Source organism: Sturnus vulgaris, unplaced genomic scaffold (assembly GCF_052056855.1).
Source record: "Sturnus vulgaris isolate bStuVul1 unplaced genomic scaffold, bStuVul1.hap1 Scaffold_180, whole genome shotgun sequence".
NCBI lineage: Eukaryota > Metazoa > Chordata > Aves > Passeriformes > Sturnidae > Sturnus > Sturnus vulgaris.
The window spans coordinates 3,408,530-3,425,279 of record NW_028276110.1 but is presented as its reverse complement, the minus strand read 5'-3'; the positions used below and the strand labels follow the sequence as shown (position 1 = coordinate 3,425,279).

The 16,750-nt window shown below is 51.3% G+C and overlaps 1 protein-coding gene across 1 annotated transcript; it reads right to left on the bottom strand.

The window, feature by feature from the left end:
* Positions 1–428: 428 nt before the first annotated feature.
* Positions 429–7,093, bottom strand: LOC148218568 (serine/threonine-protein kinase pim-1-like). Its single transcript, XM_088157828.1, is given in 8 exon segments — positions 429–447; positions 1,256–1,302; positions 1,304–1,428; positions 1,697–1,873; positions 2,078–2,447; positions 2,676–2,726; positions 2,809–2,943; positions 7,061–7,093. Coding segments are annotated over 8 exon segments (957 nt in total).
* Between the last annotated feature and the right edge of the window lie 9,657 nt (positions 7,094–16,750).

Below are 16,750 nucleotides of genomic sequence, written 5' to 3'. Positions count from 1 at the left end.
GCCCAGAGCCCAAACCTCCCAACCCATTCTCTCATTTTTAGAGGAGAGCAGCAGGGCAGGCCACGCTCCACCTCTTCTGCTTAAGCACGGCACAGCAACCTCCTCAGCAGCTGCAAGAGCGAGATTCTCGTGTGCCCACTGCCATCTGCCCCTGTGCCACCTGTGCTGTGGAGCTGGGTACCCACCTCTGCAGAGCTGCTGCCAGGAGAGGAGCTGATCCCACACAAGGTCCTCGTCCTTCTTGAAGGGGATGTCCCTGCACACCGTGGCTGCCCCGGGTAGCGCCGGCACCTCCGTGGAGTGCGTCCAGTGCCGGCGCTTCCCCACCCGGTCTGGGCACAAGGTGCAATCTTCCTGGAAAAAGCAAAGAACAATCGCATGAAAGTCAATTCAAAATGAGACCTAGAAAGAAGAAAAACCACCAAAGGTTACCAATGTTTGATGGGCCTGGGGAGGGTCTGACCACTCCATGCAAGAATTAAACCTCTCCCCAGGTGGGGAAAAGCCCCACCTTTCCTGCCTGTAAGTCCACCCCTTCCTCAAGGGCCTGAAAAGCAGATCAGCTGGGGCATGGCTTTGGAACCCACCCCCCTCTGCTGTCCCATCCTCATGGATGGATGCTTTTGTCAGGCAGGCTGCCCCCACCCCAGCCCACACCAGGCTGGCTGGCAGAAGCTGTCGGCGAGGCCAGGAGCCGGCTCCCCTTCCACAACATCCGTCCCCTGTCCCGCCAAAAAGCAGCTGGGCGGGCGGCACAAAGATGAATATTCCCCATTGCCGCCGAGCGGGGAACCTCCGGCGCGTGGCCAGGCCGAGCCCTGGCATGCCTGGGAGCACGAGCATCCCCCCGCCCCTGCACCGGCTGGGGACTCATCTTGATTTCGTCGGGGCACAGAGCCTGTCCTGTCCTCCAGGAAGGGGCCACAACCAAAGCCCGTGGGCTTTGCCCCGCCAGCGGCCAGCTCGAGGATGGTGTTCTCCGGCTCCGCGTCGTGCTCCAGAAGAACACGCCAGCTGTGCCTCGGCTTGTGGGGACATCACGATGCCATTGAGCTGCAGGGGGATGTTTCCCCTTGTCCAGTCTGTGGCAACTTCACTGCACTGTGCCACCACTTCTCCAATAGGACGGGGAGCCCTGAGCCGCTCCCTCCACAACTCGCCGGGGACCCACGGAAGCGTCTCCTCGGCCGCGCTCTCTGCTCCGTGCCACGGCCACAGGGAAACGCTCTGGGGTTTGCTTTGAGCACCATGAGACACGAGCAGCTGGAACTTGCTGGGCTCCTGGATCCTACTGTGCAGAGGGATGGATCTCTGCTGTCTCCTGGGCCAGCTGGGGGTTCTGCAGCCAGGAATGCTCAAAAAGGTCTTCTAGGCATGGCCTGTCTGCAGGGTCCATGGATAAACACCACCTGATCAGGTGCTGGCACTCTGCAGAGAGAAACCAAAAACCCCTGGTCAGCTCCTGTCCATGCTCTCCCAGATTCCACAGTGCCCACCCCACACTAGGAGTGCTCGGAGCTGCACCCAAAGCTTCCCATCCATCCTCCCTTTTAGAGCAGAGCAGCACACATGCCACCTCCTCCAGCTAAGCTCAGGAGATCAACCTCCTCCCTAGCTGCAAGAGCAGGATGCTTATGTGCCAGCTGCCATCTCTCAAGCCCATTCTTGCTCCTGTGCCTTGAAAACATATCCCCACCTTGAGACACCCGGGGTGGCAAGAAGAACTGGCCCCGGATGATGTCCTCAGGGGTTTTGAAAGGAAGGTGCCCGCAGACAAGGTCATAGAGCAGGATGCCCAGGGACCAGATGGTGGCTGGCTGGCCATGGTAGCAGCCGAAGAGGATCCACTCTGGCGGGTTGTACTGCGGTGTTCCTATGGGACACGGGCACAGCTCATCAGGCCGATGCTGCTCCCTCCCTCCCAGCCAGCTCCACAACAGCCAGACCCTGCCCCCGCCAAAAAACAACTTGGCTGCAGCCGGCTGAAGAAGGATTCCCCCTCCCTCCCTCCGTCTTCCCCTGTGCCAGCAAAGGGGAGAACCTCCACTGCCCAGCTGGGCCCTGGCTTTGGGCTCACCTGCCATGTGGGTGTAGAACGTGTCCTGGAGGAAGGTTCCGCAGCCAAAGTCAATGAGCTTCACCTCGCCCGTGGCCAGGTCAACGAGGATGTTCTCGGCCTTGATGTCGCGGTGCAGGACGCCGCGGCTGGTGCAGTGCCGCACGGCCTGCAGCACCTGGCGGAACAGCCCCCGCGTCACGGGCTCTGGCAGGAACCCCCCCGCGTCCAGCAAGTGCCACAGGTCCCGACAGCGCTCCGGACGCTCCATGACCAGCGCGAAGCCGTCGGGCAGCTCAAACCAGTCCAGGAGCCGCACGACGCCGCGGAAGCCAGGGCACGACACCATCCACAGCAGCACCAGCTCCAGTGGCACCAGGGCGCCCTTGTGCTGCGGGGGGACCGCGATGCCGTCAGCGGGGCCGATGCTGCGCCGCGCCTTCGGCACCCCCTGCCCGGCGCCACCGCAGCTCACATTGCCCGGCCCGGGACGCTGCGCGGCCCCCGCTCACTCCACGCTCGCTCCCCTCGCAGCGTCCCGGCTCCCACCCTGCCGGGCCTGGCCTCAGCCCCGCCCGGCACGCCCCGCCGGCTGCTCCCGCTGGCCCCGCTCACTCACCAGCTCAGCCCACTCCCAGATGCGATCCCGGCCCACTCGCTTGATGGCCACCTGCAAGCCAAGACAAGCTGCGGGCTGAGCTCGCCGTCCGCCGATCCCCCCCTCCCCGCTCCGAGCCGGCCCCGTCTCTTACCGGAGCGCCGTCGGCGAGCCGGGTCCCGGCGTAAACGCTGCCGCAGCCGCCCCTCCCCAGCAGCGGGCCCTCCCGGTAGAGCTGCTCCAGGGGAGGCTTCTCCGCCCGTGCGGACGGCACCGCGCTGTCGGCATTCTGCCCGGGGCACCCACTCGCCCCAGGCGCTGCTGCTTGCCCAGCCGCCCCGGGCTCCGGCGCCTCGGGGCCGGCGGCCGAGCTGACGGGCGGCGGGGCTCGCACCGGGGAAGCTGCCGGCGACGGGGCGGGAGCCGGGCGGCTGCGGGGCGGCTCCGGGCGGAACCGCGGGAGGGGCCTCGTTCGGGGCCGGGGCCGGGCCAGGGCCCGCGGCAGGCGGAGCCAAAAGGCGATGATGCTCCAGCACCACCACCAGCAGAGTGAGGAGCTCCTGCAGAGGCTCTTCAAAAGGCGCCGCAGCCAGTGCGGACAGAGGCGGGCAGGGGCCCGGCTCGCCCTCGGGCGCCTTGCGCAGCGCGGCATGAGCCGGGCTGGGAGAGGCGGAACACGGACGGGACGGAACGGGAGTAGAGGGAGTTGAAAGGAAGAAGGGGACGGAGAGCGAGTCGGAATTCGAGCGGAAAACCGATCGAGAGAAGCGCTGCTGCTGCTGCTGCTGCTGCCGCTGCTGCGGAGCCGCCGGAGCGCGCGGCCGTTCTTCCTCCGCGAGCCCAACGGAGGAGCGGCCGCGCGCCCCGCGGAACGAAAGAAACAAACAAAGAAATAAAAAACGAAGCTAATTCGTATTAGAGTGAGAGGAATGTTGAATTTGTCTTTACAAATGAGCTGTGGATCTGCCTATAGATAAGGCGAGCACTGAGAGATAAAAGAAACAATGGGATGGATTCCACTGATTGATGAATGGAGAAACATATTTACATATTTGCCTTTACAAACAAACTATAGGGCTGCTGATAAATGAAATTGGATATCAGAAGATGAAAGAAGCAACAGGGGCAAAACCATTAATTCTGTAAGAATTAAAATTAAAAGGGAGGGTTATACATTAGAGGGGAAATTCAGGTATCAGGCACTTCGGGAAGTCTGTGCCTCTCAAGTACCTCAGCCAATGGGGAAAGAGAGAGGGAAATGCGGCTGGGAAAATAGGATAAAAAGGAGGCTGCGTCCTCCAAAAATTAGAGAGATCCCAGGGGAAAGTCCCATGGCCTCTCCCTTTATTCGAATAAAGCAAAAAGGACTCCTCTGTCTCCTTTTTGGACATAAACCTCTGGTGTTTGTGGATTAATTTTCCTGACAATTTTGAGGGCTCGTCCGGGATCTTTCCACCGTCCAGGGTGCGGGCAGCGAGTGGAGCTCAAGGCGCCTCACCCAGTTTGGGTGATCAGCTCCCCTTGGTGCCGGCCGGTACCGGGCGATCCATTGGGTTCCCGAGACTGTCCAGGAGACAGACGAGTGGCAGACCAGGGGGGTCCGTGAAGAGTCTGCAGGGAAGGACCACTGAAAATCTCACCGGTGAGTAAAATGGGATCTTCGGGGAGCAAACCTGGGAGGGCACCCATGGAGGGTAGCACAGGTAAACCTGAGAGGGCACCCATGGAGGGTAGCACAGGTAAAACGGGGCACCCAGAGAGGGTTGGAAAGGTGAAGCCGCGAAGGGGCCCCGGAAAAGGGGATGACGATCCCATAATACCCCCAGAGAGTCCCTTGGGGAGAATGCTGAGGTCTTGGGACAGATTGTATATTCACACAGAAGTAACTATGGAAATGACGGCAAAATATTGTTATTTTGTGTGGCCAGAGTATAATTTGGCAAGGGGACTTATATGGCCACCTTATGGAACAGATAAAATTCATTTGTGTCGAATTTTGTGGAGGTATTTAGAGGAGAATTGGAAAGGATGGAATGAAAGGAAATGTGGATTAATATGGGTCAGACAAGAAACAAGAGAAATTTATGTGTTTAAAAAAAAAAGAGAAGAGGAAAAAGAGGAGGAAAAGGAAAGTGGTGAGGATTGGGATGTTTTTCAGCACCTTCCCCCGTCTTGTCCTCCAGTGTTGCCAGCTGCAGGTCGTCTGTATCCTCAACTTTCAGAGCAAGGGGATCAGGAAAATGTTATTCCTACAGCCCCACCTGAGAAGGATGATGGTGTAGGGGGAGGGGAGCAGCATGTTGTATCACCCCCCAGAACTAGAAGAGGAACTCAGTTTAGGGCATCAGAAGCCCCCCAAGAGACAGGGGTACACCAGATGCCACTCTGTCAAGTTCCTTTGGGGGGGTCAAGGGGGAGGATTTGGGTTTGTAATTGTACCACTCACTACCCAGGATATAAGAGGGTTGAAAAAAAAAAAAAAGATTTGGATGATCCCATAGGGGTGGGGGAAAAAATAGAGAAATATTTGGGAAATGCGGATTATATGTGAAAGGATTGGGATTTTCTTTTGGGAATTTTGTTTGGGTCATCAGAGAAACGAATGATTTTGCAGAAAGCTCGGCATCTGTGGGAGGATGAACATCCACAAGCAGCGGGGGGGGGCTGGACCCAATGCACCTGTGGTGGATGATGCCATCCCCCAGGCAGACCCCCAGTGGGACCCAAATAACCAGGCCAGTCTGGCTCACCGTGATTGCCGTGCTTATTTGACCAGGGAGATCAAGTCAGCGGCTCCCAGAACTAACAACAGAGCTAAGGCTCTGTCGTTAGAACAGGAGAAACAGGAAAGCCCTCATTGGTTGGAGAGGATTAGGGATGCCTTGAGGAAGCACGGGGGGATGGATCCTGAAGGGCCAGCCTTCAACACATCACTTAAGGTGCAATTTGTTACTAAGGCCTGGCCTGATATAAGGAAAGGAGTACAGAAGGATGAAGAGTGGCAAAATAAGCCTCTAGAGGAATTGGTTAGAAAAACACAGCAGATATATGTAAGAAGGGATAAGGAAAAGGCAAAAGCTAAAGCAAGGATGATGGCAGAGTTTTTGCAGCCCCGGAGGAATAAACCACAGGGTCCAAGGGGTCCCCAGGGACAGAGGGGACGGGGTCGGCCACAAGGAAGGGGCAGAGGGATTCCCTCCTCGGCAGGGGAGAGCCGACCCAAACAGCGGCTGGGGAAGAACCAGTGTGCTATCTGCAGGGCAGAAGGGCATTGGAAAAACGAGTGTCCGCAAAAACAACTGGACCCTCAGGAGGAGGAAGTCCAGAGGATAATGGAAATGGATTGTTAGGGGTGTCAGGGGCTCCTATTATACCAAGGACCCACCACTCAGGAGCCCTTGATAACTTTTAAGGTGGGTCCGGATCGAGAGGAGGTGTGTTTTCTGGTAGACACAGGGGCCTCTCGGTCCACCTTAAATTTTATACCTAAGGGGGGGAAATTGTCAAAAAGATCCTTGGTTATTCAAGGAGTAAGCAGGAAGGATGAGCGAGTGCATTTTATTCAACCGCTGTTAATAGATGTGGGGGACAGATTTGAACTGCATGAATTCTTGTTTGTTCCTAATTGTGATTGTAATTTACTGGGAAGAGAGTTGATGGCTAGAATGGGAATGCAAATTAGCCTTGTAAAAAAGTGACATGGAGTCCGAAACTGTGATATCTTTGTGTAAAATGTCTGAGAAGGTTTATGCTGAAATAAATCAGGAAGTATGGGCAGCCTCAGGGACAAATTGGTTAATGCCCCAGTCTTAGCTCCTCCAGATGCAGAAAAAGAATTTCAGCTATATGTGGATGTCAAACAGGGTCATGGTAAAGGGATTTTGGTGCAAGAGCATGGGGGAACACAGAGACCTGTTGCCTGTTTTTCTAAGTTGTTAGACCCGGTGCCAGAGGCTGGCCCCATTGTCTGCAGAACTGTGCAGCCACAGCTCTGATGGTGGCTGAGGCCCAAAAGCTGACAAGGGGAGGGGATCTCATTGTTAAAGTCCCACATCAGATTAAAGCTTTGTTAACTGAGAGAGCCTCTAAGTGGATGACGAGTGCTCGATTATTACAGTATGAATCTTGTTTAATGGAACAGGAGGATTTAGAATTTAAAGGTGGGGAAATTTTTAATCCAGCCTCTTATTTAAATGGCCCTGGAGAAAAGGGGGGCCAGGAAGAAATCCATGATTGTATCCAGGTTATAGACCTCCAGACACGGGCTAGGGAAGATCTACGGGATATTCCCTGGCCTGAGGGAGAGAATGTGTTCATTGATGGGTCCTCAAAGGTGGTAGAAGGGAAAAGATTTACAGGATACTCTATCGTGAATGGGAAGCAATTAAAGGAAGGGGGGAGGTTACCACACACCTGGTCAGCTCAGATAGCAGAGCCATACACGCTTGTGAGAGCCTGTGAATTATACCAGGACAAGACAGTAAATATCTTTACTGATTCTAAATATGCATATGGGGTAATAAATGCATTTGAAAAACTATGGGAAGAAAGAAGTTTATTAAGCTGCAGAGAAAATACGTTAGCTCACGAGAACTTAATTTCTTGCTTATTGGAGGCAGTGAATTTACTAAAAAAAGGTGGCAATAATCCACCTTAAGGGGCATCAGGCAGGATGGTCGGAAGAGGCAATAGGAAACCGACTGGCTGATGAAGAAGCTCTCAAAGCTGCATTGTTGCCAGAAGTCTCCAAGATCCTGCCCTTGATCCCAGTAACTGCACGGCTGCCAGAGAAACTCTCTTTTCCACCAGAGAAACTTGAGATAATTAAAAAGAGTGAGGCAGAGGAAAGAAGAAAATAATTGGTTTACAAGGGATGGCAAGCAGTGGATACCAAAAGCTCTAGCCTTACAATTGTTAAAACAACTTCATGAAGGGAGTCATTGGGGCTCCCGAGGACTGGCAGAAGCCTTCCTCAAAATGAACACTGCTCTTGGTCTCTTTAGCCTGGCAAAGCGAGCCACTGAAGGCTGTTTGACTTGTGCTAAAACCAACAACAAAGTTACAAAGAAACTGGCCAGGGGAGGGAGGCGTTGGGCAGTACGTCTCTTCCAGAGATGCCAGGTGGATTTTACTGAAATGCCTCGAGTGGCAAGATTTAAATATCTTCTGGTAATAGTATGTCAATTAACCGGGTAGCCAGAAGCATTTCCAACTGTTTCAGCAACTACAGGATCAGTTGTTAAAGTATTTTTGGAACAAATAATTGCAAGATATGGGATGGTGGAAGCAATAGATTCAGATAGGGAAACTCATTTTACAGGAAAAATTCTTCAAGGAGTTATGACTGCTTTAGGGATACAGTGGAACCTCCATACCCCCTGGCACCCACAGAGTTCGGGCCAGGTTGAGAGGATGAATGAAGAAATAAAGAAACATCTCCTGAAGGTGGTGATAGAAACTAAGATGCCGTGGGTACGGCTCCTGCCCCTGGCTTTAGCAAGAATAAAAGCCAGACCCAGGGGAGATATTCAATTATCTCCCTTTGAATTGATCTTTGGAATTCCTTACCCTTGTAATTCTCAGCCTAGTGGGGTGATAGAGATAAGTGATGTGTATTTGAAACAATATGTGGCTCGGATACTGTCTCTTGTGAAATCTCTTTGACAGGAAGCTCAGCTGGCACAGACCCTGCCTTTGGACTTTGCTGTTCACAACATCCAACCGGGACACTGGGTCCTGGTTAAGGAGTGGGAAGAAGCACCACTGGTGGCCAAGTGGCGTGGACCTTTCCAGGTGTTGCTGAGCACAGACACAGCCGTGAAGACAGCTGAACACGGCTGGACCCATCACACTCGGGCCAAGGTCTCTGCAGCCCCAGAGATTTGGACATCTCAGCTGGAGGAGAAGGACGGGAAGCCGCGACTGACACTCGGCAGGAGGGGACTGGAGCAGCAGCCAGGGCATCGACATCGGGGGAAGCCTCGTGTGCCCACCCACAGAGTGCCTGCTGAAATAGTCTGTGTGGGCATCCCTCCTCTCAGATCTCCAGGCACTGGGGGCCAACCCTTGCTGTCATTGTTTTCTTTATGTTAAGCCGTTTCTGTGCCTTCGCTCGCCACAGGTGGTGAGGCAGAAAACGTGAAAGTAAAAATTAAGTTAGGAGATTAGATTACACAATCAGAATGTTTCTCTTAATAATGTTACCTTTATATTATCAGTTTGGTTGGGGCCAAGAATGGGAAAATAATTTTTTGACCTTAGGAGAAGAAGTAGCAAAAACCTTTAACCTTAGCAATTGTTGGGTCTGTGGAGGGCCAGGAGAATCTGAAAACGGGCCATGGGTGGCCAGCCCAGTAGAACCTAAATGGTGGATTAGCACCCTGAGTGAGGTCCATAATGGATCAGGATTTTCGGATGAAGAAGGAAGTCCATGGAGGCTTCATTCTTCTGAAAAAGGCACTTATTGTCTAAATAGGCAAATAGATGACAATGGAAAAGTGGTGAAACAAATAGCAAAATGAATAAAAAGTTAGCTCATGTGTCAATCCAAACATGAAAAGGATGGGAATGGGACATGTTTTCTTGGCTACCTGGTGAACTATAGGTTAAACAACTGCTTTTTTCCTCTTATGTGCTGTAGCAACTCTAATCTTTTTACCATGCATGATCCCTTGCTTAGTACAACTTATTCAACATGTGATCAAAAGGATGCAAGTAATAGCCACGCCTATTGATCCAGAGATAGTTACAAAAAGACAGAAATTAATGTCACTCCAAATAATTACAAAACAAAACAAAATTAAAAAAAGACTCAGGAACAAGAAATTAAGTCAATGATAGCTAAAATTGGTAAAGACAATTATTAAAAAAATAAAAGAGGAGGGATTGAGAGGAATGTTGATTTTGTCTTTACAAATGAGCTGTGAATCTGCTTGTAGATAAGGCTAGCACTGAGAGATAAAAGAAACAATGGGATGGATTCCACTGATTGATGAATGGAAAGAGATATTTGCCTTTACAAACAAACTGCAGGGCTGCTGATAAATGAAATTGGATATTGAAAGATGAAAGAAGCAACGGGGGGGAAAACTATGAATTCTATAAGAATTAAAAATTAAAAGGGAGGGTTATACATTAGAGGCGAATTTCAGGTATCAGGCGTTCCGGGAAGTCTGTGCCTCTCAAGTACCTCAGCCAATGGGGAAAGAGAGAGGGAAATGCGACCGGGAAAATAGGATAAAAAGGAGGCTGTGCCATCCAAAAATTGGAGAGATCCCAGGGGAATGACCCATGGCCTCTCCCTTTATTTGACTAAAGCAAAAAGACTCCTCTGTCTCCTTTTTGGACATAAACCTCTGGTGTTTGTGGATTAATTTTCCTGACAGCACTCTCAGGGCCCATTCAAGACTCCCCAAAAATGTCCCCAGATCCCCTGAATGCTCCCAACCCCATAGATGCCCCTTTACAGCTATTTCTGGGAATTCATCTCCTGCCATCTCCCACGAGCTCGCAGCACCTCATAACCCAGCCCCCCGGTGAAAACTCCTGTCCTGCCCTGCGCCGTAAGGAGCCCGGTTAGAGCTCCCCAGGCTCCCCCGAAGTTCTCCCTTCCCGTATATGTTTCCCTCTTAGGATCTGAAGCCGCTACTCAGAGGCAAACGTGTTATCCAAGTGCCTTCCCAGACCCCCAAACTCTCCGTAAGAACCACTTCCCGGACTACAGCTCCCATCATGCTCCGCTGTTCCGGTAAAACGCCATTCTAACCATGACTTCATCTCCCATCATGCCCCGCTTCCCAATGAGAGACACTGAAGCTGAGACTACAAGTCCCGTGATGCTCCACGGCTCCATTAAACCTCATTATACCCTCGCCTACAACTCCCATCACCCCCAGCAGCCCGGAGAGCCCCGTTAGAGCCCCCGAGTGCCCGTCCGGACCCCGAATGGCCCCAGATTCCCCTCCCTGACCGCCAAGGGCCTCCCTGAAACAGCCAGGTAACATCCGAAGCCCAGACTTTCCCTCAGCATCTCTAAGTTCTCTGTTAATGCCCACTCGACGCTCCCAAGTGTCCTCCCGTCCTCAACTTCCTTCTAAATTCTTTCCCCAGACCCAAAATTGCCGCGAATGTGCCCCAGAAATGTCTCCCTGGACCCGAAGTGCCCCCCTGGACCCTGTCGGAGAAAAAGATGATAATAAAGGTGACCAAATGACTACAAATATTGCAAATTATCAAATATTGCAAATTATCATAAAGAGGGAGAAATAAATAACCAGGAGAGCTTATTTAATTAATGAACGGAATTGTGTTACTTAGAACCATTGGTCAATAATTTTTTTGGTTGCTATTAATGTATAGAGTTTTATTATAAATAAAAAAAAAATGTTATAAAAATACAGAATTGTACTATTGGAAATAAGAAAAATATATTTTAATATTTAAGAACATTTTTAATTTAAAGAGAAATTTACTTTTATTTTCTAATTTGGTTTGTCAGTCAAAGATGGGTGATATCATGACACAGTTATGATGGGGGTGAGGAGCAGGTTGTCCAAACAGGGCCAACCACCAAGGGGCTCATTCTTCTCTGTGCCCAGAGCTCCTGAGGAAACATTCAGCATCAAGATCACTCTGGAAATGCTTCTCTCTGTCATGAATGTCGTTCTATTTATACAATTTATCAGACAACAAGGTTAAATTTTGAGGCAAATTTTTAATAGCAACAATTGTATATAAATGAATACAATCAAAATATATTGGATACGTATATCTGAATATATACAAAATTTGGCAGTTAGTAATTTAGTATAATTGAGGTTCCTATAAAGCATAAGCAAAACCAACCGGGGGTACGGGGAGGGGCTCGCCCTTCCTCACGTACTGAACAATCAAGACAAAATTCCCACTTATATACTATATGCTAATGCATATTAATACAGAAGTTTCTAGAAAACTCCTCCTAGTTTCTGTTCCTAAAATCTACATCACTATGTGTATGGGACATGCTCTACTAATGGGTTAGCGGGTCTCTCATCCTTTTGAGGGTCTTATTTCTGATGAAGGCTCATCGTCTTCATCAATGACCGAGGTGTGACCTGCAGGTAGCACAGGCGCCCTGTGTGACTGAGCAGATGTTTTCCATAATAGGACTCTGATTAAATCCCATGCCTGGAATCGTCCCATTTTGGCCCATTCCAAGGTCGAGTCTTCTATTTCTAGATGCTGCTTGTCAGACCTACGTCCTTCTACTACTCCCTTCAAACATCTGGAGGATTCCATCTGCTTTGCCTCACTGATTTATTTTTTTTTGGCTTTGTAACAATTATTTTCTATTGATGTGAGTACAATTTTGCTAATATAGTTACAATTTAGTTAGCACGAATCTCATTTATCACATACATACATATCTGTGAGACTTTCCTGTCAAAGCATTATCCAACCCAACCCTGGCACATCCCAAGTCCATGTGCATGCACAGAAAGCCAAAACTCGGCAATTCCCCGTTTCCAGCACCAGCACTGCTCAGATCTGGTGATTTGTGGGTGCCAGCACTGCAGATCCAGCAGATTGTTGACGCTGGCAGTGCCCAGGTCTGGCGTTTGCCAGCATCGGTGCCGCCCAGAGCCGTCAGTTTCCTGCTGCTGGGGCACTCGGGGGTTGTGGCTGAGCAGGAAAGGTGAGCCTGTGCCGGGAGCTTTTCTTGGCTGGAGCAAAGGCTGGGCACGCAGAGACCTTCCTGGCACTGTGCCCTGGGCCAGCAGGGATTGTGCTGCTGGAGCCCACCCTCAATTTCTTCTGTCAGGCAGCTTTAGGACATGGAGGAGCCAGAGCAGACCCTCAGCTTTCTGGATTCATCCAGAAGAATCCTGTGTGTGAAGCAGCCTGGGAACAGGGTTTCCATGCCAGGGCGGGCAATTCAGAGCCCTTTTCTCCCCCATGGGCTGAGGGTGTGGCACTTGCCATTGGCAAGGGCCCTGCAGGTGCCAAAGGGGCCGTTTTCAATCTGCTGAGAACAGTCGGAACTGAGAGCCTGTCCTACAGCTTTTCCTGCAAATGTACTCAAGGAATTCTCTTTTTTTGCAGTCTCAGCCCCTGTGTGCGTGCAGGTGTACTGAGTGAAGGATGGAACGGGTCTATTGGGGGGGAATGTTCTCCTTCTCTAGTGGTTTTTGGTTTTGTTTTTGTTGTTGTTGTTGGATTTGTTTGTTTTCTTGGATGGGTTTGATTATTGAGGTTTATAATTTTAAATTTTGTTTTATTTTTTTAGTCAGCTCCTCGTGGCAGCTGTGGGCAGAGCTCTGTAGCTGTGTGTGACACTTGTGTGTGGCACAGTGAAGGTGTCCAGGGGGGCCTTGCCCGAGCTGTGTGCAGAGGAATCCCCATCAGGCCAGGCTGGGGCTGCTCCGTGGCCGGTGCCTTGCGTTGACTGGAAGCTGCCATGGAGCGTCTCCAGGGATGGAAGGTTGGGGCTGCCAGGGCTGTGGTGTCACAGACAGGGGAACGCTGGGGCTGCCACAGCTGCCGTGTCCCAGAGAGGGGAATGTTGGGGTGCCCTGCTCCTGGCCCGGCCCCAACAGCTCTGCCAGCTCCTCTCAAGGACACAAAGGCTGAGGCAAAGGGTGAGAATTGCGGGAGGGGCTGAGCTGGGAGGGACCCGGTGGGATCATGGAGTCCAGGGCCCTGCCCTGCACAGACAGCCCAACAAGGGGAGGCTGTGCATCCCTGGGAGAGGTGTCCAAAGGCTCCTGGAGCTGTGCCAGCCTTGCAGCTGGGAGCATTTTTTGGGGATCCTGGTCAGTGATGGAAGATCATTCGGTAGGGGGAAGGAAGGATTCCAGGAAGGAAGGATTCCAGGAAGAAAGGATTACAGGAAGGAAGGAAGGATTCCAGGAAGGAAGGAAGGATTCCAGGAAGGAAGGATTCCAGGAAGGAAGGAAGGAAGGAAGGATTCCAGGAAGGAAGGATTCCAGGAAGGAAGGATTCCAGGAAGGAAGGATTCCAGGAAGGAAGGAAGGAAGGAAGGAAGGAAGGATTCCAGGAAGGAAGGAAGGAAGGAAGGAAGGAAGGAAGGAAGGAAGGAAGGAAGGAAGGAAGGAAGGAAGGAAGGAAGGAAGGAAGGAAGGAAGGAAGGAAGGAAGGAAGGAAGGAAGGAAGGAAGGAAGGAAGGAAGGAAGGAAGGAAGGAAGGAAGGAAGGAAGGATTCCAGGAAGGAAGGAAGGATTCCAGGAAGGAAGGATTCCAGGAAGGAAGGATTCCAGGAAGGAAGGAAGGAAGGAAGGAAGGATTCCAGGAAGGAAGGAAGGAAGGAAGGATTCCAGGAAGGATTCCAGGAAGGATTCCAGGAAGGAAGGATTCCAGGAAGGAAGGATTCCAGGAAGGAAGGATTCCAGGAAGGAAGGAAGGATTCCAGGAAGGAAGGATTCCAGGAAGGAAGGAAGGAAGGAAGGAAGGAAGGAAGGAAGGAAGGAAGGAAGGAAGGAAGGATTCCAGGAAGGAAGGAAGGAAGGATTCCAGGAAGGAAGGAAGGATTCCAGGAAGGAAGGAAGGAAGGAAGGATTCCAGGAAGGAAGGATTCCAGGAAGGAAGGAAGGAAGGAAGGATTCCAGGAAGGAAGGAAGGATTCCAGGAAGGAAGGATTCCAGGAAGGAAGGATTCCAGGAAGGAAGGAAGGAAGGATTCCAGGAAGGAAGGATTCCAGGAAGGAAGGATTCCAGGAAGGAAGGATTCCAGGAAGGATTCCAGGAAGGAAGGAAGGAAGGAAGGAAGGAAGGATTCCAGGAAGGAAGGAAGGAAGGAAGGAAGGAAGGAAGGATTCCAGGAAGGAAGGAAGGAAGGAAGGAAGGAAAGAAGGAAGGAAGGATTCCAGGAAGGAAGGAAGGATTCCAGGAAGGAAGGATTCCAGGAAGGATTCCAGGAAGGATTCCAGGAAGGAAGGAAGGAAGGAAGGAAGGAAGGAAGGAAGGAAGGAAGGAAGGAAGGAAGGAAGGAAGGAAGGAAGGAAGGAAGGAAGGAAGGAAGGAAGGAAGGAAGGAAGGAAGGAAGGAAGGAAGGAAGGAAGGAAGGAAGGAAGGAAGGAAGGAAGGAAGGAAGGAAGGATTCCAGGAAGGATTCCAGGAAGGATTCCAGGAAGGAAGGATTCCAGGAAGGAAGGATTCCAGGAAGGAAGGAAGGAAGGATTCCAGGAAGGAAGGATTCCAGGAAGGAAGGAATGAAGGAAGGAAGGAAGGAAGGATTCCAGGAAGGAAGGAAGGATTCCAGGAAGGAAGGAAGGATTCCAGGAAGGAAGGATTCCAGGAAGGAAGGAAGGAAGGAAGGATTCCAGGAAGGAAGGAAGGATTCCAGGAAGGAAGGATTCCAGGAAGGAAGGATTCCAGGAAGGAAGGAAGGAAGGATTCCAGGAAGGAAGGATTCCAGGAAGGAAGGATTCCAGGAAGGAAGGATTCCAGGAAGGAAGGATTCCAGGAAGGAAGGAAGGAAGGAAGGAAGGAAGGAAGGAAGGAAGGAAGGAAGGAAGGAAGGAAGGAAGGAAGGAAGGAAGGAAGGAAGGAAGGAAGGAAGGAAGGAAGGAAGGAAGGAAGGAAGGAAGGAAGGATTCCAGGAAGGAAGGAAGGAAGGAAGGAAGGATTCCAGGAAGGAAGGAAGGAAGGAAGGAAGGATTCCAGGAAGGAAGGAAGGATTCCAGGAAGGAAGGATTCCAGGAAGGAAGGATTCCAGGAAGGAAGGAAGGATTCCAGGAAGGAAGGATTCCAGGAAGGAAGGAAGGAAGGAAGGAAGGAAGGAAGGAAGGAAGGAAGGAAGGAAGGATTCCAGGAAGGAAGGAAGGAAGGATTCCAGGAAGGAAGGAAGGATTCCAGGAAGGAAGGAAGGAAGGAAGGATTCCAGGAAGGAAGGATTCCAGGAAGGAAGGAAGGAAGGAAGGATTCCAGGAAGGAAGGAAGGATTCCAGGAAGGAAGGATTCCAGGAAGGAAGGATTCCAGGAAGGAAGGAAGGAAGGATTCCAGGAAGGAAGGATTCCAGGAAGGAAGGATTCCAGGAAGGAAGGATTCCAGGAAGGATTCCAGGAAGGATTCCAGGAAGGAAGGAAGGAAGGAAGGAAGGAAGGAAGGAAGGAAGGAAGGAAGGAAGGAAGGAAGGAAGGAAGGAAGGAAGGATTCCAGGAAGGAAGGAAGGAAGGAAGGAAGGAAGGAAGGATTCCAGGAAGGAAGGAAGGAAGGAAGGAAGGAAAGAAGGAAGGAAGGAAGGAAGGAAGGAAGGAAGGAAGGAAGGAAGGAAGGAAGGAAGGAAGGAAGGAAGGAAGGAAGGAAGGAAGGAAGGAAGGAAGGAAGGAAGGAAGGAAGGAAGGAAGGAAGGAAGGAAGGAAGGAAAGAAGGAAGGAAGGAAGGAAGGAAGGAAGGAAGGAAGGAAGGAAGGAAGGAAGGAAGGAAGGAAGGAAGGAAGGAAGGAAGGAAGGAAGGAAGGAAGGAAGGAAGGAAGGAAGGAAGGAAGGAAGGAAGGAAGGAAGGAAGGAAGGAAGGAAGGAAGGAAGGAAGGAAGGAGGGAGGGAGGGAAGGAAGGAAGGAAGGAAGGAAGGAAGGAAGGAAGGAAGGAAGGAAGGAAGGAAGGAAGGAAGGAAGGAAGGAAGGAAGGAAGGAAGGAAGGAAGGAAGGAAGGAAGGAAGGAAGGAAGGAAGGAAGGAAGGAAGGAAGGAAGGAAGGAAGGAAGGAAGGAAGGAAGGAAGGAAGGAAGGAAGGAAGGAAGGAAGGAAGGAAGGAAGGAAGGATTCCAGGAAGGATTCCAGGAAGGAAGGAAGGATTCCAGGAAGGATTCCAGGAAGGATTCCAGGAAGGAAGGATTCCAGGAAGGAAGGATTCCAGGAAGGAAGGAAGGAAGGATTCCAGGAAGGAAGGAAGGAAGGATTCCAGGAAGGAAGGAATGAAGGAAGGAAGGAAGGAAGGATTCCAGGAAGGAAGGAAGGATTCCAGGAAGGAAGGAAGGATTCCAGGAAGGAAGGATTCCAGGAAGGAAGGATTCCAGGAAGGAAGGAAGGATTCCAGGAAGGAAGGAAGGATTCCAGGAAGGAAGGATTCCAGGAAGGATTCCAGGAAGGATTCCAGGA